This window comes from Agelaius tricolor, unplaced genomic scaffold, assembly GCF_023055355.1.
Source record: "Agelaius tricolor isolate 1412-34295 unplaced genomic scaffold, bAgeTri1.0.p SCAF_5, whole genome shotgun sequence".
Classification (NCBI taxonomy): Eukaryota; Metazoa; Chordata; class Aves; order Passeriformes; family Icteridae; genus Agelaius; species Agelaius tricolor.
In genome coordinates, this window is record NW_027269265.1 from 33,757,746 (window position 1) to 33,782,000 (window position 24,255).

The 24,255-nt window shown below is 43.3% G+C and overlaps 1 protein-coding gene across 6 annotated transcripts in view; it reads right to left on the bottom strand.

The window, feature by feature from the left end:
• Positions 1 to 5,490: 5,490 nt before the first annotated feature.
• Positions 5,491 to 24,255, bottom strand: part of ACTN1 (actinin alpha 1) — an 86,106-nt gene continuing 67,341 nt past the window's right edge. For 3 of the 6 annotated variants that reach the window (XM_071427128.1, XM_071427129.1, XM_071427132.1), the window contains 13 exons: positions 22,962 to 23,054; positions 21,610 to 21,840; positions 20,911 to 21,058; positions 20,169 to 20,319; positions 17,759 to 17,867; positions 17,130 to 17,270; positions 15,006 to 15,188; positions 14,140 to 14,274; positions 13,150 to 13,329; positions 12,094 to 12,240; positions 10,471 to 10,551; positions 8,226 to 8,384; positions 5,491 to 6,382 (listed from right to left, as the gene is read on the bottom strand). In XM_071427128.1, coding sequence (XP_071283229.1) covers positions 6,224 to 6,382; positions 8,226 to 8,384; positions 10,471 to 10,551; positions 12,094 to 12,240; positions 13,150 to 13,329; positions 14,140 to 14,274; positions 15,006 to 15,188; positions 17,130 to 17,270; positions 17,759 to 17,867; positions 20,169 to 20,319; positions 20,911 to 21,058; positions 21,610 to 21,840; positions 22,962 to 23,054 — 1,917 coding nt within the window. In that variant the 3' untranslated portion in view covers positions 5,491 to 6,223. Of the gene's footprint in view, positions 6,383 to 8,225; positions 8,385 to 9,857; positions 9,924 to 10,470; positions 10,552 to 12,093; positions 12,241 to 13,149; positions 13,330 to 14,139; positions 14,275 to 15,005; positions 15,189 to 17,129; positions 17,271 to 17,758; positions 17,868 to 20,168; positions 20,320 to 20,910; positions 21,059 to 21,609; positions 21,841 to 22,961; positions 23,055 to 24,255 lie in introns of all 6 variants that reach the window. The other 3 variants (XM_071427130.1, XM_071427131.1, XM_071427134.1) reach the window with 2 other exon arrangements.

Genomic DNA, 24,255 nt, shown 5'->3' on the forward strand with positions numbered 1-24,255 from the left:
TTTCTCTGTCCCAGAAAGCAGGATGCTGTGGCTCAGCACCACAGATTAAATATTATGTCCTATTCATTAAGGAGTGAAAGTCTTCATTAAAGTGATGGTGATGATGATGATGATTGAATGTGCTTAATAATAAAGGTATAAAATGCTTTCTTAACTCTGAAGATTAAAGTAGTCCTTATTTTTAGGCAAATCTGTACAATGACAGCCACAGGGTCATACAAAAAAGCCACAAGAGCAATAAAAAATCTAGGGGATGGTCTGAGAAAAGGTTTTAACTATTGTAGGATGACTGCAGCACTCAGGCTGGAAGGTGACAGAGCTGGGCCAGTTCATTTCTCCACCATCAACCTTCCTGAGCACCACAGGCAAGTCACCCCTGCCTGGAGGGGTGCACTGCAGCACTTACAAGGTGCCAGCCATCCAGAGAGAATCCAAGCCAAGATGCAAAGCTAGATCTTGTACAGGACATTTGGAGGCCAAAAATGCTAGCAAATGAAAATGCAGATGAGTGAGGTGCTGCTAGGAAGCACAGGTGAGAGGTGTAGGTCTGAATATCCTGCCCCTGCTCAACACAAATGCACCTGCCTGCAGCTGGTGCCAGAGCCTTCTTCCACCTGGGATCCAAGGGATGGTCTTGTCTCCAAGAAGAGTGCCAGCTTGTGTTTGTAACAGGGACTAACTAGGGCTTGCTCTTTTCTTTGGCTGCCAAAAGATACGTACAGACCTACAGCTGCATTTTGTAGAATGGCTTATCATTTGAAACACTCATTACTCTGGAAGCTCAGGTTTGCTGTCTTCCTCAGATTGAAGATTCAGGCTCCCACCCACCAGAATGTCCTAACCTCTGGGTGAGCCTGTGCCGGTGGAGGAGGGAGGCTCCTCTCACTCAAATTCTGCCACTGTGGAGCAGACAGCTGAGGGAGGACAAGTGCAAGGAGAGGGAAGCCCAGTACTTGGGGTGGTGGGAGAGGTGTGCTAGGGCCTGTTTCCCGTCCTAAGGGTCTTTATCCTGTGGCTGTTCAATAGAAAATACCTAAAGATACCTCTGTCAGGGACAGAAATGCAGCATTCTTTCTGCAAACCCATTGCTTAAACCATGAGGATATGGGCTCATTCTTTCTCTTCTATTGCTCGAGTGCTTATTTCAGGGAGAGACCGAGTGAGGGCTGAGGAGATGCTCCCTGGCCCAGCCATTAGGTTTGCTGCTGGTTAGGGTGTAGGGCTAGAAGATGTGCATCCTGAGGAGGGATGAAGTGTTGAATTTGCATTATTCCCCTAATGTGAAGATATTTTAGGCAGCTAGGCTTCTTTGGAGCAAATGGGTGGCAAACCCACCTTGAAACTTGGCAAAGGAAGCAGCCAGACTTGCTGGGTTGTACTGCTCTTTATACATGAGGTGAGATTTGTGGCCCCTGGTGATAAGGGCTGTTTGCAAGAGGGGTGCTTGGGCTCTGAAAGGGACTATCCCATGGGACCAGGTATCCAACAGTTTCAATCTCCAACTCCAGACATGCCCTGAAGTAGAAACAGATGTGTGCAGGGAATGTTTAGGTGCAACAAGGAAAAGCCTAGTGAGCAATACCTCCAGATTTGAGCACCAGTTTGGATTGCAACTGTAAATAAAGGCTTCATATTTCTACCTTCTAGTGACATCTAGCCTTTTTTCCCCGTGCCTTCTGTATGTGCACAGTGGGAGTAAGACTAGGTGTTTGCTGCAGCAGCAGTGAGAGATCATGCCTTTGGCAGACAGTCTGAGGGTCGGGGTCACTGAGGCATGATGATAACTAGAGGTCCTCAATATTTTGCTTGAATGCTGGCTTGGCCACCAGGATGTGAACTACTAATAGAAAGCAGCTGTAAAGAGACTTGCTGAGAAGAGGTAAGGGGAGGTAGTGACAGGAGGTAGTACATTTTGTATCAACATATTTTCATGCATGTATGTCCCAGAAGTCAAAGCAGAGAACAAAACTGAGACCCTATTTTCTGGCTGTTGCATGGTATTCAAAGATGGGAAGAATCTATTTTAATATCTTATTGGTGAGATCTAGTCTGTAGTAGCTCTGAGCCCTCAGAATATGGAAGAGATTGTTTTTCTCCTGTCATTTTCAGTGGGTTTAAATTGCTGAGATTTAAATCTATCTGCAATAGCCTTAGAGATGTACAGATGCAATCATCCAACTTCATCCTTTGCAATGGCTGACTTCTCTACTGACTGCAGCACTTAGCACATTTTCTCAGTGTCTGCTGGGGAATGTTCTGATTACCTGTTTGCACCAGGATATGCTCTAGACTTTGTTAATCTATGTTTACTATGCTGAGACTTTCCCAGCAGCTTAGTGCTAATGCAGAGGATTTTAAGGGTTTGCACAGTACCAACTCTTTCAGGAGCCAGAGTCACCTCGAGGGTTTAATTAATTCAACAGGATTAAGTTTTTTTCGTAATCTGTGCTACCTCAGTATCTGTAGTGCAAGTAATGTTGTACAAATAATCTTCATGTTGTGGTATGAAAATTATATTTGCATTCTGTTTTCTTAACAAAGACATTTTAGTTCAAGCTGTTCCTGTTCACAGCCATTACAACCCCCCACCCACTCCTTTATTTCCCTGATAAGACCAGTCAGTCTGATTCGTCTGGATGGAATCTCCATGGATATATGAATACTTCTTTGAAACCAAGTTCATTCAAGGCTGCAGACTAGTTTCCTTCCATTGTCTTCTGAGACTCCTGGCTCTGCTCCTGCACTCTGCTCCAAACCAGATGCTGGCAGCACTGAAGACATGCAACAGTCACAAGATTTGAGAGGCTTTGGGAAATGTGGTTGACATTCTGGCAGGCAAGACAAGACCCATGTTGTTTTCTGCCCCTGTACTATCAGACAGTCAGGCTGAATAAGGCAGGTCATTGAGATCTCAGCAGCCAAAGATATCAACAGTCATGAAAATAATTTCTTGGTTGATTTCTTCAAAAAGTATTTCAATTTCCACACCTGAAATAGTCAGGATGGGAGACTGACAGAAATGGTTTACCCCTGGATGGAAGGAGTGAGCTTGAAGTGGATTGTCCACTTTTTTTGTTCCTGGCAGACAAAGGGGCAGCTGCTGAGCTGCAAACAGCTGCTTCCAGAGAGGAATTTCTTCAAGGCTGATGCCAGGCCTTGGCTAAAGAATGGTATGCTAGCTGCAAAACCATGAGCCTAATACCAAAAGCTGCTTTCACATTTCAGCATATTAAGTGCCACAGACTGTTAGGCCTCACAATTGCAAGACAAATCTTGTGCTGCAGATGAGGAAGGTGAATGTCTTGCAGCAGGTCACGTAAGCTCTAGCCAGTTTGTTGGAGGCTGTGCCATCCGAGAAGAAACATGCCAGTATATTTTAGGCACACCTATTGCCAATATTTTTACCCTATTCAAGTATTCAAGTACTCAGAAGCACAGGCCAGACCCTTCTGTTGCTGTTGATATCTCAGTTTCACCAAAGCAGTGCTGGGGTGCCAACTTTCACAAGGCTGGAGCCCACACATTGCCACCAATCTGTAGTGTCAGCAGGGATGAGCCACCTGCTTTCTGTCATAAAACTAGGAATACTTACACCTAGCTGGTGTTTTCTGTAAAAGCTGGTCACACATTGCAACACTGCCACAGCTCAGAAAAAAGATTTTTATGAAGACTTCTGGAATCTCCAAGTACAGATTTGCAGTGTGCTTGTTGCCAGGATCATTCAACATAATTTGGCTTCATTCTCAGAGTGGTGGTAGACCTGGGCCCAAAGTGATGGCCCAAGGAGCAGCTATGCTCTTTTCTACCCCTTTTGCAAAATAATATGGATCTTTTCTCCAGACAGTGGTCATTTAATAGCCCAACAGATATTCCCATTCTCCTCCACCCCAGTTTTATGTTTAAATAAGTAAATAAAAATTTATTAAAATATCATTGCATCTTCTGGGAGAGGTACAACCTACAGAGATAATTTTTTTTTAAATCAATTTTTTTGACAGTGCAAATGTCCATTTTAGGTGCAGCAAACCAAGGACAGGGCAGCTACTGTGAAGAGGAAAGAGGGTTAGCAAAGCACGGGCAATGGATATTCAGAGGCAAACTTCAATATAAATTATCTGTTCAGGCCTCTAGTTATCCTCTCTGCTGTTTTAGCTTTCAAATAGACTATGCTATATACTTTGAAACATGGCAAGGGGAATCAGTTTACCACATCTTTGAAGAGGACAGTCCCATTTGCAGCAACATAGTAGTGACATAGCTGAAAAATCAAGTGGATTAAATATTGCTCCGAGTCCTACATTACTGACAATTCATATCAACCCCTCCAGGCTTCTTAGTATCATGGGTTTCAACACAGGAGGCTTCAGCTCAATTCCAGCCCTCATTAACAACACAATGATAGCTAAGTTGCACAGTGTCTCCTTTGAAGACAAACTGTGTCTATGTATAAAGCTAAATGGCATTAATTTGCATGTCCCCTGTGTTATCCAGCCTGCAGGAGAATGCAGATCTTGGTGTATGCTGGAAAGAAGTGTGGTAGCAGACATTAGCACCCCTTCTCCACACAGTAGGCAGATACTGTCATGTTGGGATACATCACAAGGTGCTGCTGTAATTTTTATTGTGTCCTACTGGAGGTCAGGAATAGACCAGAAAGCTGTGCTGAACCCTAACCCACCTTGTATAATACCTTCCTCAGGTAGGTATGCTGAACCCAGCCATGTACAATACCTTCCTCAGGACTCAGCTCTGTCCTGGGGAACAGAGGACAATGTAACCAAGAAGCTCTTGGCGAATCCGGCCACAAATCCACCATTCCTGCAGTCATTACTTCAAAATACAATCTGCCTTTGGGACTAGAGACAGAGGTATGTGCTTATACCTATAAAACACTTACTTGAAACATGTCATGAAGCAGTAATGTTATTTTAATGTTATTTCTCCTAACCCTGTGTTTCCTAAGAAAGTTGTGGGGGGTCAGGAAATGCACCTGTAATATGAGAAGGCTGCTTCCCTTTGCCGGTTTCTGGACACATGCATGAGTGTGTTACTTTATGACTCAATAAAACTCCCACAGCAGCCTGAAGGCTGCTTTCTTTTGTATGTCCAGTAGAAAGATGACCCCTGGAGGAATCTATGATATCAGAAGATGTGGGATCAAAATCAGTCAGATGTTCAATATTGAGCATGGAACAGTAGATGAATTTTTCATGGATGGTTTAAGATACGGTGGTTGTTGTTTGTACAGATCTAGTAACTAATTCTGTGCTAGCTTTTAAGGAGTAACAAGAATAATGCTTCTAAAGATAGGGGTGTATTGGGGATTTAAAGTGGTCATTAAGCTGTGACAATTTCAACATTATTCAGCAAGAACGAAAAGGCTGTGGGGCTGAGAATATACCTTTAAATGTAGTGTAACTTACTTCTCCTTACCATGTTTAACTAAATAGGATTATACTATTTTACTATACAAATGAATAAAGTCTAGAGTTGTTATCACAAGAAGTTTTTAATATGATTTGTGACAAGCAATATCAAAGTTATCAACTCTCAAGCTTCATGTTCTGAAACCAGACAACTCTCAGCAACAAAAAAAGTTGTGCACTGATAAACATAGGAGGCATATTGTATTTTTTAATTAAATATGAAAACATGAGCTGTGTACATTATTTTTCCCTAGAAAACACAGCAATTTCAAAAGTTTATCATAAAATATTTTCATGAAATGAGTGAACCAGCAAACACATGCACTTGTGTGCCTTCCCCCCTCCCAAGATAAAAGTGATGAGAGAGACATACGCAAATGTAATAGTTAACAGAACAAGTGGAGTTTTGCCATAGTTTGGTTCTTTTTGGAAAGGATGGAATGTAACATTGTGCTTGACTTCCTATGTCACAACAAAAAATATTTGGTGCAATATTTTAACATTTTCTTTTTAAGTTTCAATCTGGTGGAGAAAAATACCTTTTTCTATAATAAAATATGTCTGTTCTTTTTAAAACGTAACTTTTTTGCACAAAATAATTTTGTAAACTGTTATTTCAAGGGCAAGGTAGGCGGTCCCATGTCAATGTCCTCCCCCCCACTTAAAAATGTGATCTGTTATCTGAAGCAAAACAGGAAAACACAAAAAAGAGCGGAGCAGAGGTTGCTTTGCAAAGAGAAAATAGGGTGTGTTGGACGGGGGAGAGGGAAGGGAGCGTGTGGTGCGACAGAAAAAAGTTAAAGGTCACTTTCACCGTAGAGCGCTGTGGAGAAGGACATGTAGTCCAGGGCACCAGGTACAGCATCACGGCCATTGTAGGGTGCCATCCTAGCAATGCAATATTCAGCCTGGTCAGGAGGCAGCTCCCGCCGCAGTTCATCCACAGTGATGTAGTTCTGCAATGAGGACAAAGGATAAGGCACTCGTTACTTCCTGGAAACTGACTTTCCCCTGAGGGACAACCACCCCCTGTCACACCAGGGCAGCAGGCAACACTCAGGGACAGCATCCCAGCAACCAGACCTGTACACCCACACAGGGAGCTCTCTGCTCTTACACCCTGGGAGGACATGCACTCCTTCCCTACTGTTTGGACAAGCGAATGGTTTTTACAATGAAGATTGGTTTTGCATGAGAGATGCTGGTGCAGCTAAAGAAAGACCTGGAGATAAGTCAGGCAAGTTATTAGTGTTAAGAATGTGCCTTCCTGTTGACAAAGGAGGTCCTGCTGAAAGTAGATGGGAGAAAGCAGAAACTTAATTTGGATGCTGTTGCTCACCAGCAGGAGGTAGCAGCTGCTTGTGCTCCTTGGGAGTTGCCATTCCCACCCTTCAGAGAAAGGGAAGGGGCCAATCCCCACTAGTTCTTGCTAGTGCACCAATACAAGCAGCTGACAAGCAAACACTTTGTATTGCTTCCACAGTTCCAGCAACAGTCTTTTCACTGTGGACATTTTTAATGAGCAGGCAAAACTTATGTAAATTCAGCTTCTGGAGACTCACTGTGCTGAGCTGAGGGAGCTCAGCCTCCCTCCAGGCAGCAGGTAACAGTAGCTGCCTGCTTGCTAATCATAATCACTATGTTGTCTTTAGCTAACTCACTCATGGCCATTTGCAGTCTGTCTCAGCAATAGCTCAGGTTTCACACCATCCCTCTCTCTCCTGTGACTTCTTATAATTTCTTTTTCCCTTTCACTTTAATGACTGGGGTCAGGGACGAGGGACTTTTCTTCATAATGAAATATTAATTCATGTAACAGCCACCAGAGCATGTTAAACACTGACAAGTATATGTAACGTACTGTACAGAGTAAACAAGTTAATAAGTAATACTGCATCTCAAAGTACCTATTTATTCAGTGGTTAGCTTATCTGAGTAATATGGAATTTTCTGGCCTCAAAAGACAATAGAACTGGCTTTTGTCAGGTATATGTCTAAAGGACAGGTATCATGGGTATTTAGATTATGATTAAAAGAAGATTCTTAATGAAAAATGGAAATCAGTACTGGATTGAAGGGTAACTCATTACAATATGAGAAATGGTATCCAATAATTCATGTGAGATAACTAAAATCATTAGCAAATAAAGAGATACATTAATATTACATGTACATATTATTTGTTCAGTTACATAACAGATTAGCGGGCATTGTTATATAAGAAAAATAAGATTACATATTTTATCAGCTGCTTCCCCTGATGATGTAAATTCCAAAAATTAATACTTTTCATATCTCCCTAAGTTTTCCTACATTCAACCAATTTCTATGGTTAAAAGATGTCCCCTCTGCAGATACAGCATGTCCTTAATGAAAGGCTATTGATTGAATATCCTCAATGAAAATCTATTGATTGTGTAACAACTGATAGTGACATGTAGATCTGAGAAAGATTGTCTCAAGTTTACAGCTGTCAGTAATGAACAGTTTTCAAGACTAATCAAAACCATCTGCTGAACTTGTTAATTTTAAAATAACAAATTACGACCAAGCTCTTAATTAAAATTTTGAAGCAAGAGTGGGCTGCAAAGTTCTGACAGCTGAGCAAGGCTTTTGAGTGCCTTAAGAGACTGCTCATTAACCCACAGTTTAACCTTGCACTCCTCCAGCACTACAGAATGCTCCTGTGAAAACACCCTCCCATGGCAGAGTGCTTCCCTTGACACTTTCTCTCAGAGACAAGAGCAAAAAGAAAGCAGAAGTTAAGCAGATAGAGGAAACTGAGGTGTGGAGCCTGACCTTGTCTCCAGCCAGGATCTTGAAGGAAGCCATAACCTGGTCAGCAGTATCTGTATCTGCCGTCTCCCGGGACATGAAGTCGATGAAGGCCTGGAAGGTCACGACACCCATACGGTTCGGGTCGACGATGCTCATGATGCGGGCAAACTCTGCCTCTCCCTGGAGAGCAAGAGAGTCATGTCAGCCTGGGGACTCAGGCAACACTGCTACCAAAGTGAGGAGAAACTGTTCAGCAGCTCATCTCACAGGCTAGAAAACAAAGCCAAATAGAAAACACCTCTGGGTTTTTTTTTTTAATCAGGATGTTCTTTTTTAGCTTGCTGTTGTGTACAAATGCTTCCCACTCATTTGTCCTCTGGAATAAAACATTGCCAGCTATGCCTGAGGATAACATCCAGATCTAGGACAATGCTCCTATTGGGGAACAATACCAGCTGACTTCAGAGGAAGACCCAAATTTCTCTATACATGTGCTAGATGTCTGTAGCAGTATTTGAAGATATACACTCCTCGAATCCTTTTACTTTCATTTACTTAAAAGAGAACTTCTACAGTTTTTTTCAGCTGACAGAACAGAAGAGATATCTCTGGGATATTTCATAGTATTGTACTCATCTTTAATAGCAGGCTTTGCAAAGAAGGACTTGCATATCTGGAGCGGCCCAGGGAAACAGTCTCTACAGGGAAGATCCTACAGAGAAGTTTTGCTACAAAAACCAAAACATTGTAGTGTAGTTTTCTTCATTTCCTTCTGCATTTACATCAAAGGTCATCTGTTCTCATCTCTGGGATTCCTTCCTCCTCAGGTAAAGAGGAGGGAAGAGCAGAGCAGAGTCTTCTCCTGGGAACAGGCTCTCCTAACACATTCAGAACATTATACCTTCAAGAGTAATTAAGATACCTAATCAAATGTTACAGTCTTGGCACACTACACCCAAGAGTCTGTATTTATACTGGGCTGATGAGTAAGATGATTAAACACTGCTTTGCCTGATATCAGGAGTAAAGACACCAAGAGTGCAGATGAATATGCCTGCACTGTGCCCTTCCCCTGCCCTTTGATGAGCATCAGTCTTTGGTGAAGCTCTTCCTATTAGCTGTCATGCCTCTCAAGGTTTCACAAGTTACTGCTCTGAATATTCAGGTATTCTGGTGAGGAAAAAGCTACAGGGAGAATGACTGGAACTTGAACTTACATGTCCAGGAAAGGAGATGCAAAACAAATGGCAGGAATGGGAGGAGCAGCAATTTGAGTGCATTCAGAAGTGAGGTCACATATACTTCTGAATGATTTCAACTGATATTCAGGGCTGGGGAGGTTGTGTGTGCTATGCAGAGAGCAGGCACCAATATGAGGAAGCTTACTGTTTCTTCCACTAGTAGCTACACAGTTTGATAAATATAATTTTTATTTGAAACATACAGGAATTAGACAATTATTTCTATTTTTGTACCTTTGGCTAGAGCTGTGAGACAAGAGTTTTACATGTACAACTAAGACTAGATTTAACATGGCTGATAATTCTGGAAAATAAAGCTATATTTACCTTGATTCACTACACATTCTCCCTGTATTTCTGAAGGTGCCTATAGAATCACTTTGAATAGGAGTGACAGAGGGCTCTACATTACCATATTGTAACCCATGGAGATAAGGCAGGCTCGGAAATCTTCACAATCCATCATACCAGTCTTCTTCTACAGAGAATGACGCAAAGATGGAAAAAGCAAAAGAGAAAAGGGAGACCAGTCCAGGGAGAAATGAACGCACAGGAGACATTATAAAGAATGAGTTTCAGGGGGGAGAAGATAGAAGGAGGATTTACAGGACAATGAAATTAACAGAGGAAAGGTAGTTTGTGAAACCACGAAGAAGCAAAGGTGGTTTTGGACATGGAATAGTTTATACACAAGAAACATATTGGTGATGAAAAAAGGGCAAGAAGATATTAAGCAAGATAGATTGAGGAATGGCCAATGAAAGGAGTTTTAAGTGACACAGAAGTAAACAGAACAGTTTGAAGACATAAAAGAAATTCTCCCAAGACAAAAAATTAAAGAATTAAAAAGGAATAGATACCGAAGTGCATTTAGAGAGGAAGTAGTATAGAAAAGTGATGTATATATAGTCAAACACAAGAACAACAACAACAGACGGATTAAGACAAACAAGAAAAGAAAGGAAAAAACCTGTTATTTTTTCACAGTTTAATATCTGGCTGTGTTCACCACTAGCTTTCAGTACCTGTGCATCGTTTCCAATATCGTAACCCAAGCTGATGAGACAGGCTTTGAACTCCTCAGGGCCAAGTGTGCCGGAGTGGTCCTGGTTATGCGGTGTGCCAGGCAGCAGGACATGCAGTGCCAGTGCGGTGACGGTGTGCGGCGGGAGGAGGGGACACACAGGACATCAAAGGCAGGTGAAAGGACAACGAACAGGTGCACCATGCAGTGGGTGAGGAGAGAGGAACAGGAAGAATGACATGCAGATAGAAAGATAGGGAAGAAAAATAAAAAGTGTACAACATTAGATATCACAATGACATTTCAGGATGTGCTAAAAATGCTCTTGGAACAGTTCCTTCTCAGAGAGCTCATGTTTAGAGCATTTGAATGACAAAAACAGCTGATGCTCAGAAGCCTCAAGATCTCAATCTCCCAAGTGAATTACTTGCATCACTGCTTGTTATCCAGTGTCAGAAGCCCTGTGTTTCACTAGTAACCCAGAGTGCAGGTAAGCAGGCAGAGGCAGTGGGAAGCATTGCCTTAATCTTATAGTCAACAGTTCCACTAAAGGAGTAGGTGAGGGCAGGTATGTTTGGCAACACACCCAAGGAAGCTTAGCTGTCAGGGCATCCCAGGAACAGACAAAGAAAACCAGCTGAAGCTCAGGGGAGCAGCGTTATGGCTGTATTTATGAGACCTGCACAGGGGGTGGAGCTTTGACTGGCAAAGCTATTTCAAGTGCTCAGCTCTGCCAGCAGCACAGATGTACAGTGCAGCACAAAACAGCCTGGCAGCTGCTCCTCCCTTTGCTCACTGCCCGCTCCCCCAGTATTTGGATGTACCCCTCAAATAATACACAAGCTACAACAGGAACTAAGAATCCCCATCCATCCTGCAGAATTTTAGCTCAGAACAGCCTCAAAGCACTGAAGAGCCCCTGCCTGCTACTATCACCTCTGGACAGATCAACGAAGCTACAGACAGGATGATGGGGCCAATTTCAAATGCCTTTCTTCAAGAAAAACCAGTTTTTTAAGTTAATGTTAAGCCTTCATAATCAAATAGTTGAAAGTGGGAAACCCTGTTCTGTCTGCATTAACATTCAGGCTGTTGTGAAGGAAGGGGCAAATGATATGAAGGTCAAAAAATAAAATCTACAGGGCTTCATGGGTCCCTCTCCTAAGAAAAGAACCCATGGTTTATTTTTTTAGACAGCTAGAGAAGGGCTGAAATAGCCAGTGTTCAGCAATTTAAAAGCATTGCCAATCTCTGAGGTCAGGCTGTCCTCAGATATAGCAGAGATGGTATAGAAGATGGAGAACAGATGGTCCCAAGAACTTTATAAACCAAAGAATAATTTGCTCTCTGGAGAGGAATGGATAAAAGTCTAATTGCCTAAAAAAGAGTTCAAACCTCTCCATAGTCTTGCTTTATTGGGAAATTTTGCAGTTTCCTATGAAGACATACCTCTCCCAGGCTAACAATCACTTGGCAGTCTTCACAGAAATGAGTGATCCACAGGAGTGGCATTTTTAAGAATGAAATATCTTCTGTGACCCCGTTTTATCACAGTGACTGCTTGTTTTTTATTGCACTGTGCAGTCCACATGGGAGCTTGTAGCTGCAGTCAGCACTGACTTACCCTGTCAAAGTGGTTGAAAGAAGCCCGGAACTCATTCATCTGTTCCTGGCTGATTCCTTTGGCATCACGGGTCAGGATCTGGTTTTCCACTTCGTTGATGGTTCTAGCAATTGTTGTTAGTAACTGCTCCCAGCCCACACGGATATGCTAGTAAAAGAGGTCAGGACAATATCAAAATTAAGAAGTCGCTCTTCTGCTTCTGAGGCCAGTGGATCAGATGTGCTACTTATTGCAAATTAAATGATCCCAGTGTGCAAGGCAGTCCCTGGTGTCCATTTCCTCAGAAAAGATTCCTTCTAATCTGCAGGTGTTTAAAACCTGAATTTTAACTGAAAAAAACCTATACTGAAGAAGCTAATTTCTGATCTTTCTTTGTCTTTCTTAAGAAAAACTTGGTCCTATTGCAAAATTCCTTTGCCTCATCAAAGCAGCATATTGGAGGCCTTTTACACAAAAGAGAGGCAAGCCCAGTGCTTCTAGGACTTACTTAAACAGAAGACTCTCCTAACCAAGAAACTGAATAAAACACACTGCTTGGAAGACACTGGTGCTCCCCTGCTTCTGCTCTTGCTTAATGGAAATGGCCAGAAACAAAAAAACAAATTTCAAAGCCTGTGTTCGGCTGGACTAATTTTGAACTCTGACTGCTCCCAAGAAGCCTCATATTATCAACAGGAAGCCAGTCTCTGACTTAAAAAAAAACTTCTGTTGAACTTGTTTCTTCTGCCAGGTAGTGGCAGCTCAAAATCATCAGTGCTTCCCTTTCTAATCCCAGCTAACACAATCAGGTGGCAGGAGAAACGAGACTTGTCAATTTTTCAAGGAACACCGTGGGATTCAGGTTGTTTCTGTTGTCTATATTTGGAAGTACATTGGAATGGGTGGGCATGAAGTACAGTAAGGCAAAAATGAAATTCAGTGACATGTCACTGCACGCTTGGCCATATTATCAAGTTCTCTGTTTTCCTGAGAACCACAGCACATTGCCAGAGCTACATGTGGCTAACACTAACTGGCCACAGCAGATGAGGCTGTCTAGTTGCTGCCAGAATTTACCTCCATGGTGTAGTTGGTGTGCTTGTTGTCAAAGATAAGCGCCTCCTGGATCAGCTGGTGGTCTCCTTCCAGCTGGTCAATCTTTGGTTTGTAATTCACAATGCTTTTCTCGTACTGCCGCAAGTGGTTGAGCTGGTCCTCCAGGGTCCCGTGCATCTCTATTGAAATGCGGCCAATCTCCTGCATTAGCAAAGCCAAAAGAGTTTAGACTCCACTGAAAGGACAAGCCCCAACATGCTTGACATTTATTGCAGCAATTTCACTCTCACACAGCAGGATGATTCAAAAAAAATAATCTCATGGAGCAGTTACTTCACAGGAGCTGAGACAGTGTCAGCAAAAAATTTAGCACAGTGCTGAACATTTTTCAAGTGAGGTGAATCACATAAGATGTGTCTAATACAAGGATACAAAAGAAAGGGAAGCTGCAGACCATAAGCTAGTAATCGACCAAGCCGAATCTTTTTCTGGTGTACAGTTCTTCATAGAGACATTTCTGTAACTGCTCTCTTCTTTCCAGCTCCTGCCATCAGTAATAGCTTCGTATTTTTACATTTTATCAACTCCAATGACTTTAATTCACATCTTACCTAAAGAGAGATCTCCCTTAAAAATGTCTCCTCTGCAGATGTTTGGTATATTAGTTGTATTTAGTTAGTCACATGTATCAAGACCATTGCTGTGCAAGCAATTACACGAACTGTCTCTGATTTAGGATTTTGAGTTTGTTGCATATAAACACAAATCTTAAAATACTAGTGTTCCCCATTGTAGGTAAGCAATTTTTTCTGGTACTACAGTTAGAGGAAGAAAAGTACAAGTGCCTCAGTAACCAATATCAATCTTGGAATTCTTGATATTTTCTATGATGTTTCTCCTTCTGTAACTTGAAGAAAGAATGGCTGTGATGGTGGTCAACAGAGATAATGAATAATAGTATCAGTGAAGACCACAGAGGAAAACAGTGTTTCAAACTTTGCAAAGCCCTACCTCCATCTTGGTCTGGATCCAGGGTCCAATGACATTGGCCTGTGCACCAAACTGTTTACGAAGCCGTTCATTTTGCTGCTGGCGGGCGTGTTCTTCCATCAGGGCTTGATCCCTTCTGGGAACCAGCTGCCGCACCTACAACAAGGAGTAACAACTCAGTGTGCAGTTTAGACACACAAAGGCACATGTACAGGAAATGCAGAAGTTGCCACAAGGCAGGGAGGAGTGGGTCTTTGCACTGAATACAAGCAGTCATATGGTTTAAGTCACACTGGGCAAGCTCTCAGAATGTAAATCCTATCTGCTGTAGGATACACACAAACTCGTGTCAGGCCATGGAAGACCAGAGGCAGCTTCCATTCATTATTTGGGATTTTGGTGGCTAATGATAACTGAGTTGCAGGATTCTGTTCAGATCTCACATGGGTGATTTTGTTTGTTAATAAGAACCATAAGCACAACGGGTAGGGACAGTAGCTGCTCTTTTAGGATTACAGCAGGAAAAGGCTACTTGGCTGCAGAGACAGAACATCAGAGGGGCTGAATGGTGACAAAGGATACTAATTGACATGCTATACTTACCTGTAGGTCTACTGAAGACTAAAACCCTCAAAGCTTTCAAATCTAGCAACTTTCATTTAAAATTAGCATGTAAAAGGGGGTCTGTGCCTTAGGCAATTGTACCAAGTGTCTTTTCCACTTTCCAAGTATACAGCAACAGAGCCAAAACCAAATGACAAAACCTCACTAAACTCAGCAGTAAGCACAAGAGGGTAACTGCAGAGTAAATAATCCATTTCCTGGGCCCACAGTGGTTGAGCAGTGACACTGTCCTCCACTACCCTGCAAGGCTGGAAAGAACTCACATGTTCCCATTTGCCATTGATCTCATGTGGGGTGATTGTAGTGTAAGGATTCGTTCCTGCCATGTTGACATGGTATGTCTGGACAATCTTTGAGACTTCATTGTGGATTCCCAGGATGGCTTGTCGCTCCTTGTCCGCATCTGGCAAGGTGGCTTTGAACTGCTCATGAGCTGTGGTCAATCCCTGCAGAAGGAAGGCAGCAGCAAAGGGAGGGTAAGAACATCACTTATGGTATAGCCTCTTCAGCAAATGTACTCCTGAAGTGATTGCAAAAGCTAACATATTCCCAGGACACAATGCAGGGTACTCTAATACACTTTCCAGGTTCTCTCAGTATCATTAAATAAGAAGTTTTAAGTAGATAAATGATGTGAAGTCTTGTTTTCCCTCTCTTTCTGTCCCATGTTGACCAGGGACAGAGATCACATACCAAAAAAAGGAATAATCATGGCTATAATTTAGGGGAAACTATTTCTCCAACACTACTCAGTGACTGCTTGTTAGCCTCTTTGGGGAAAAAGATCTGACTACTAGAATTACTATTAAAAAAGTCTCACTAGTTTAAATGTGCTATATGCTCTTCTCCCACTAGGTATGCACTTTTCTACACCCAAAGTAACTCCAGGTGAGTACTGAGGTCAGATTCAATTTGGTCAGAGTCAGTTAGAACCAGGTGAAGGTCTTCCAGCCAACTGCAAACTTGCATAGGCATCAATGCTCTTGCTGCTGGAAAACAGCTCCTTGTTCCTGACCACAGCAGGCCCTTCCCACTCCCCATCTCGCTGCGGTGCCCGGGCTGTGCTCCAAGGACTGAAGTTTGGGGCGTGCTTGCTGGTAGTTTGTAGCCAGCTGACAAGCCAGCTGGTCCTGGCTCATCTCCCACTGCTTCTACAGGCCTTTAAGGTACTTCATCCCAGAAACCTAGAAGATTAAGTCTAGGGAAAGAGGCAGGAAAATGCATGGGAAACAGAGGTGTGCGCAGGGATAAGCAAGGAACAGTGTGGACAGAAGAAGGAATGAAGTAAACCATGTGATTGACTGCCCTCTCTCACAATACACACTGTTAACTACTTTCTGTAAAATTCCTTCCTTACAGGGTGACTCATTGCTTTGCAGCTGCTGTAGTGGCCATAGAGATGCAATACAAGTCTGGGGGCTGGGAAAGACATTGCAAACAGTCACAAGGAGACGATGGAAATGGTTAAGTGCTGTTTAGATTATTTTGCTTTAAGAAAGACTTAATGAACCCCTTTGTCCAGAAGGGAAGGATGGAAGAAACAAGTAACTGTCACACAGTAACTGTCACTACTGCCCCGCAGTCCTGGCTGTCCTGTTCCCTGTAGGTCTCCCTGTAGGCTGCCTCTCTGATGATGGTCACACTTCTGTCAGCTATTCTGGCAAAGACCTGACTTGAATTCTTTTCACAAGCCCATCAGGCAGGTGAAATAGAAGTCCCCACTACAATTCAGGAAAGAGTAATTCCTGCTCTCTAAGGTCTGCAAATTACCTGTGTATACCTCAAGTTGCTTTCCTAACATCCTTTCAGAAGGGGAAAAACTGAGATACTGTCTTTGTTGTCTTAGAGAAGGCAAGACAACTTTGATTTCAAATGGTAATTCAGCAACAAAATGGACAATTCTGGTTTTTCTTGCGCTCAGCACCAAAAACCAGCTAGTAGCTCAACTGTCCTCATGGTATGTCCTATCACATAGGACCAAATGACCCTGGACACAACATTCCATGTAAGAATTGACCTGCAGACCCTGTAAGCAGCACTAAGCTTTGCTCATGTGGGTTAAGAAAAATTCCACAAGACCCTAAAAGGTTGTCTCAGTTTTCAGGTTTCCATTACTATGGCTCTGGAGTTATTCTGAAAAATCTGTTGTCAGTTTTTGTGTCCAGCTAGGATGATGTATGTATGCTTTATACCTATTCAGATCCAAGTTTTTGGAGAAAATAAAGGAAAAACATACTTATTTTTGTTTATCTTGATACGGCTCACTCAATAGAGCAGAAGCACCAAAATATAACCTATAAATTCATACTACTCTGAATTCATACAACTCAGGAGACCCCAAACTTCTCACAGTCCCCACCTAACTGGTGCAAATGACTGCTCTGTACCTGGATCTCCTCAATGGTGTGAACGATGAATGTGTCCTGCAGGTCTTCCATGGCCCCTTCCATCCAGTTATTGAAAGGGGCAGCTCGTTTGGCATACTCCAGGTACAACTGGTCAATTGTTTCCAGTAGTTTCTCTGTCCTCTGTGCATGCACAAAAAGAAATAAAAGAAAGAAAATCAAGAGAGATGGCTGGAGAAGAATAATCACATAGATATATGGGTTGTCTAAGCTGCTCCTTCCTTTCAGACCTCCTTGGTGCTCCCTCCCAGGATGGCATGTCAGTAAAAATCTCTCTGCTGTTAAGAGATTACACACTGGACAGAATTTTTCCCTCTAGGGGAAATAAAATAAATCCAAGGTCCTTTGAAATAAAACCAAACAAGGCAAAATTTCAGGGAGAATGAAATTACAAAACACACTAAAAAGTAAAAATAAATCAGTAGCCTGAGATAACAAATGGCATCATAACTGTGCTGAAGAAAAGCAGCCTAAGTCTACTGAAATGTAGGCCATGTTTACAGTGCAGGATGTTCCAGGAGTTCACAAGTGAGCTGATATTGCTTGTGCCCACTGCAGCTTGGCCCCCATGAATGCACTACCCAGAAGGTCCAACTTGTGACATGTCTCACCTCCAAGGCTTCTCTACGTTTCTGGGTTAGGGCACCCAGATTATCCCACTGATCACAGATCTTCTGGCACCTGGCATTGACACTGGGAGAGTCATAATAGTCCAGCTCACTGTAAAGGGTGGGGAAAAAAATGACAAGAAGTCAAATAATGACCCTGCACAGAAATAAGAGAAACATGTTAGAAATCTTCATCCGTCTTGAAGACAGATAAAGACAAAGGGCTCATGGTCACTGCAAATAAAGCAAGTCAGGATGATATCAGGATCTAGTTTAGGAGACACTATGTTATGCTGAACCAAACAGCATAGAACAGGACCACCCAAGGCCTCAACAAATACTGGGGCTGGCTATCTGGTCGGAATAACTTGCCAAAAGGGGGAGGGAGCACAGACTTTTGCTCAAACTGGAAATAAGCAGATTATGATGAGAGCAATCTGCTCCTGTATTCTGCTTAAGAACATTATGCAGTCTAACAAACTGTGTCTTATACATCAGAATGGAAACAGAAGATTTTATTAGGAACACTAAGAAACTGCTTAAGATTGCCTTAAGAATTGCATAGTATAGGTGGCAAGGAATAGCTAAATTACATAACCCAGTAAATTTATTTAGGACAATCCCAAAATAACTATGTAGTTTCTCTCCTATATGCCTGACAAGAAGCGCTTTGCTGACATGTCTATAGGCTGACACTCAAGGAACACAGGCTGGTAAAAGTATGACTGGGGAAAGGAGAACAAAGGAACACACTAAAGCTTGTAGCCTTGCATTGCGTCGCGCACTGCACATGGGCAAAGAGGGAGAAATCTGCAGAGGGAGACCAGCCAATTTGGGAAGTGTCAGCCTTGAGAGAAAAACCCAAAATAAATCACTGGGAATAAATCACTGAGTGACCCTGAGCCATCTGATGAGCAATCCTTTAGGTAGCAATGCAGGTTACACTCTTACCCCCCCAGCCTTTTTCTTCATGCCATTGTATTGCCCTCCTGGGGTGTGTGGGCACAGCTGTTGGTGGAGTCCTCCAGTAAACTAGCCAGGTAACTGATGGGGGCTAAAAATAACTTCTTTTCCGGGTTTTTAATCCAGATCAGTTGCTTGATCTACTTTGCTGCAGAGCCAGCACTGCAGATGAAAGAACTCCTTCTGAAAGCCTAACCTTTAACACACCTGTGCTGGACCACTGCAGCCAGGGAGGGCAACGTGCCATGGCCCCAAATATTCCTGCCATGGGTAGCTGCAGTGGCTTCCTCCACACCCTCTGCATCTCTCTGTAAGTGTGTCTCTGCAGGAGAAAAGAGCTCTGCCATGATATTTCAGGGCATGGCCTCTTTGCTGAAATGGAAGATGGCTTTTACAACAAGAGCAGAGCCTGCTGTTCTCACACTTGAGAAGAAATAACCTCTCCCACAGCTTAAGCCTCAGTCTTCCCTGTTGCTCTTAGAGCTGCAGCTGCTTTGGCTGACATGCAGTGTGCACTTTGGAAGTGGCAGGTCAGGTAATGCTTGCTGACTAGACAGACTCAGTTTTAATCTTACTGACATGGAGGATTGCCTTGAATCCTCCTCCTGTTCCAAGGTCAATCTTCCAGTGGAAAAGAGCAATTCTGTAAATCTCTGTTGTTAAAGAAGATAATGATCTTGATCCAATAATCCTAATTTTTTAGAGAAAAACAGCTCTTCAGCCTGAGAGGACTGATCTTAGCCCAGACTCCAGATAGGCCAGTGTGATGTATAAATCTTTTAAAAATAGGAAACAGAGTCAAAACCAAGTAGTTTCAGACTGTTTGTTGCCAAGAAACATGCAGGGTTTCAAAACCTCCCTGTGCTGCAGCTGCTAGCTCTTTGCCTGCCTGGTACCTCTAGCAATCCTCATGAGCCCCTCATTTCTCCTGGTAACCTGTATTATTCAGGAAAAGGAGTGGAGCTGAACGTTTCCAAGCTGGAGTGAAGCAGGGAAAGAGCTGATCTGCTGCAAGGATGCCCAGCAGCAAATGCTGAACAGAATGCACACAGTGCAGGTACTCCTGGGGGAATGAATGAGACCACAATGGGCTCTTTCCTTCTGTTCCTGGAGAAGTATGACAGTATAACAAGTCTTAAATACAGCATGTGCCAGCAGCAGGTCAAACTCTTTAGGAAAGGGCTCATGGCAGCATAATGAACTGGAAGAGAATGGAAACTTGGCTTAGGAGTATAATTCTGCCTCCTCCTCAACAGCACCCATGGCTCATCCATTTTCTGGCCTGCTTTTCTGGTGTGTCCAGATACTGGATAGCAGTATCCTAGATACTGTTTGGAAACACTGGGAATTCCCAGCATTTTTGTATGGGGATGGATTTTTTGCTCTCCAAAGGGCAAAGCTGACTAAGCCTCCCTGGCCCCAAGGATGGGACGTGGCTGGGGTGCCGTACTTGAGCTCTTGTGCAATAGCAGCAATCTGTTCCACGCGGTCCTGGTGTGCAGCCAGGTCACTCTCAAAGGCCTCGTGTTTCTTCAGCAGGGCCTTGATCTCCGACAGGGTTGCAGTTTCGTAATCCTTCTGCTGCAGCATTGCTTCCTTACCTGGGGAGGGAGCCAAAGGACAGAAGAATGAAGGACAGGACCCAGGGTGGCCAAAGCCAGCTCTTGCCACCCAGGCACCCTCGAGGGCCCTCAAAAGGGCATCGGCCTCACTCCAGCTGCCCCACCCGAGGCTTGTCCCCATGCCTGCTGGCCTAGAGAAGCTCAGTGCTCACTTTCAAACCACGAAGTGTGAGTTTGCCATTAACAACACAGAAGGGCACATAATGTAGCTTAAGCCAGCACTGTCACAGTTTACACTGGACTTGTCTCAGTATCTGCAAAATGGGTTATGCTGATCCTGTTAGAGCCAATGGCAGCATTTACTGTACAGGAACTTTTCCTCTGCTCTGTGGCTGCTCTCTTCTAGCCAAAGTTCTCACTTTGCCAGTTAGGAAATGCTAATGTTGACTGCATGATGCAGAACAGAGAATAAGCTGGTTTCCATACACGGCTTTCTAATAAAATAAGAAATAAATCTAGCCTTCTCAAGAGGAAACTCTCATGGAAGGACCCATGCACAATCCATCTCCTCCTCCCTACACAACAGTCAGCACTGTGTCAGGCTACAGGAAGCATGTAGGTTGGCATTACCATCTGTCCAGGACTCATGAATGGATGCCTTCTGCCGGAACTTCTCTGCCAGGTGATCCAGCCTCTCTAGCCTCCGGATCTCATTCAATAACCACTCCTCGTAGCCCTTCTCAGCCTGCTCTAGGCCACCCCAGGCATTGTTTATATCCTAGAGACAGAAACATGAGAAGGAAAGGCAAGTTAGAAGCTGGAGGGAAGATGTTCACGAGCATTAGTCTCAGTGAGCTATATGGCTCCAACTGATGGGAGGGAGTGAGCATGGGCTTTTCATCTCACAGCGCTGTGCAGACAAGTCAGGGAGACAAAGTGTCAGACTTAAGGCAAACAGGACTAGAAGCCCTGGATATAACCATTTGCAGAAGAAAAGCCTCTCTAAAAACCTCTGGAGTTTTAAAGTTCCCCTACATCAAACTTTAATAAAACTCAACCGTTTCTGAATCAGAAAGAACAAAAGCCACCGAGACATCTCCTCCTAAAGACATGCAACTTGTGAAGAGTCTCAGAGTCTGATTTAGACACAGAGAAGCAACAATCACTTGATCTTCTCCTATCATGGCCTCCCTGATCTGTATTTTTCAGAGTTCTTCTCACAGAATATGTCACTATGAAGGTGGGCATTCTCTGCCCACCCATGGGAGGAAAGGAGCTCTCATTTTTTAGGCATGTTTGGGGTATACAGAAGCAGTCACCCACACTCACCGAGACCATTTTCCCTTCGGAGGGCATGAAGGCCGGCCTATTGCTGAGCCGCAGCTTGGTCTGCAGGGTGTTGAAATTGATCTCAAGTTGGCACTTCTCCTGCACCTTGGGGGGCTTGTGCAGGCGGCGGTAGTCCCGGAAGTCCTCCAGCTTCTGCTGCATGGCCTGCATGGTGTTCTCCGGGGCCCGGTTCTCCAGCCAGGGGATGGTGCGACGAATCCACTCCAGCAGCTGGGAGGAGCAATGACAAGAAGCCTTGAACTGAAAATTGTGCTGAAACTGCAGGTGTTGCTCTGTTTTCAGAAGGGACCATTTACTTTTATGTTTGCTGTCAGAAAGATTCTGCCACCAGCAGGGCTCATAAAGGAAAGTTGGCCAGCTTTTTTGGAAGTACTTTTTTTTAATGAGCAGCACATTCCCTACCACACTAAGTAGTATTGCTAGTTGCAGCAGTGCCAATCCAACATGCTTAAGGCACAGTTTTTGCACAAGCAGGACCAAAACTATATCCTCAGATTATGTTCAAGCCTTAAGAATTTTGCTGGACTGTTGCATAACTAAAAGATGCTGTAAGCATCTTATCTCCAGAAGAATCTGACAGGAGAAATCAAGTTCTTGCCTTCAGTTCAGCCTTACACTTTTCCCACTCTAGCTTCCTCAAAGTCACTGTTGCTCCTTGAATACACCTCCATAACAAATCCATCTGGAGAGCTGGCAAAATGCTAATGCAATAGGCTGTCTAGAGTGTGAGTGGAGAAGTGCCCTATGCTTTTCACATCAGGCTGAAACCAGGCTTATGGGTTATGTTTGCCCTTCTATTGTCCATCTTTTCCCTACTTATCTACCACAAACATACTCCAGTCCACATTTGGTCTCTTGTAGTTTCCCTGTTGTCAGTCTGTCAGCCTTCTCAGTTAACAAAAGCAGCCTCCAGCTTGTATCTGACACATTCTTTCCATTATCAGTAAATGCATATTTCTTTCTTCAAGTATCACTAATTTTTATTCTCTGATCCAACTCCTGACTTCTACAGTATTTTAAGATACAAGTTGTATGGAAGATGTAATGATCTTGTATAGTCCTGACAAATTCAAGTTAAACCAACTTGATTTTTCCTTCCATTTTAGCATTTTTGGGTTGGCTCCTAATAAACTGAGAAATTCAATGCTTCTCTGTGGAAATTTTTTGTTTTAAAGTAGATTGTCTTAAAGGTAACTTTGGTCCTTAATTTGAAGAGGAAAAACTAATTTTCCAGGGAAAATAGCAGTGGTTCAATAGCACTCCCCAAGATTACTTATCAGCATTAAATGCAATTCTTTTCTGCATACCACCACTCAGAAAACAACACCTACATCACTGGCCAGTTTTTCGTAGTCTTCCATGAGCTGTTCATTTTCTTGGTTGACTGCCAGCACCTTGCAGATCCGATTTGCTGCTGTCTCCGCCTAACAAAGAGAAGAAAAATGGAAGAAGGGGAAAATGTGAAAAAAAAAAAAAAAAAACGCCAAACCAAAACCTGCAGCTTAGCTTCCTGCTACATACCTGCAGGTAAAATCTCCTACCCTTAGCCCTCTCAACCTGTCTGCACTTTGAGACATCTGTCCTGACCTCTCTGCTTTCCATTTGGCCTTCTATAATGATTTGGTTTTTCCCTTCTATAATGATTTGGTTCTTCCCTTCTTCAGAGATTCTCAGCTGTACTGATTCTACACTATATGTTGTGGGACAACCAATGTTTCTATGCTTTTTCTGGAGCTGTTTCTGTAAGAGGGCCTTGTTGTTTGCTTCCTACCAGAGGGACCCTGGCTACCTCTTCACAAAGACAGGTAGAGTTTCTGCTGCCATCTCCACTCCCCACACCAGCATTCTGAGCTGGAACAGCAGTAACAGAGTAATGTCAAGCCGATGAGACTGTCTCCATACTTTTACCCCAGGAAGGAACTACCCAAAGAGAGTTAAGCCATAACCTAGACTTATGAGAAAACTCCTAATTTTGTTTGGAAGATAAAATGGTAGATACTCCTCTTAATCTTAAATTCTGCCCAGCAGAACTGTCTTCCAGTTTTCACTATATTTCTGGCACTGATTACAGGGCCACCTCCGTGGTGAAGCGTACACCTACCATATATTCAGAGTCTTATGATCCAGCTGAGAAGAGGATTTCTTTTTCCCCCACTTTTCTGGGTGATCTTTCTGCTTACTCTTCCAAGACAAGTCTCACAATAAAAAAAAAATCCTACTGCTACTATTTAGGTTTGGAGTTTTTTTCTTTCTTTCTTTCTCTCCACTGTGAGACCAAAACCTGGTTCTCTGCAGGGAGCTCAACATGTCAGAACATGAATTTGGAAAGTAAGGAGCAGAAAAATCCCTGCTATGAACTCAGAAGCAGTGTCTGGCATGTCTGACATACAAGCAGGCTGATCCTTGCACAGAATGTATCTGTGGGTTATCAGCTTCCTTTATCATTACCCATGGTGTGTGCCATGCCACAAAGCCTGAGGAGATGCCCCTGTGATGCATCAGGGGATTCCTCAAAACCCTCTTAGCACAGTGCAGCTGTGACCGTGGTGCCTGAGGAAGGTGTTACAGGTACCCACGGGCCCCTTTGGGAGAACTACTCCTTACAGAGGCTGAGTGCAAATAAGG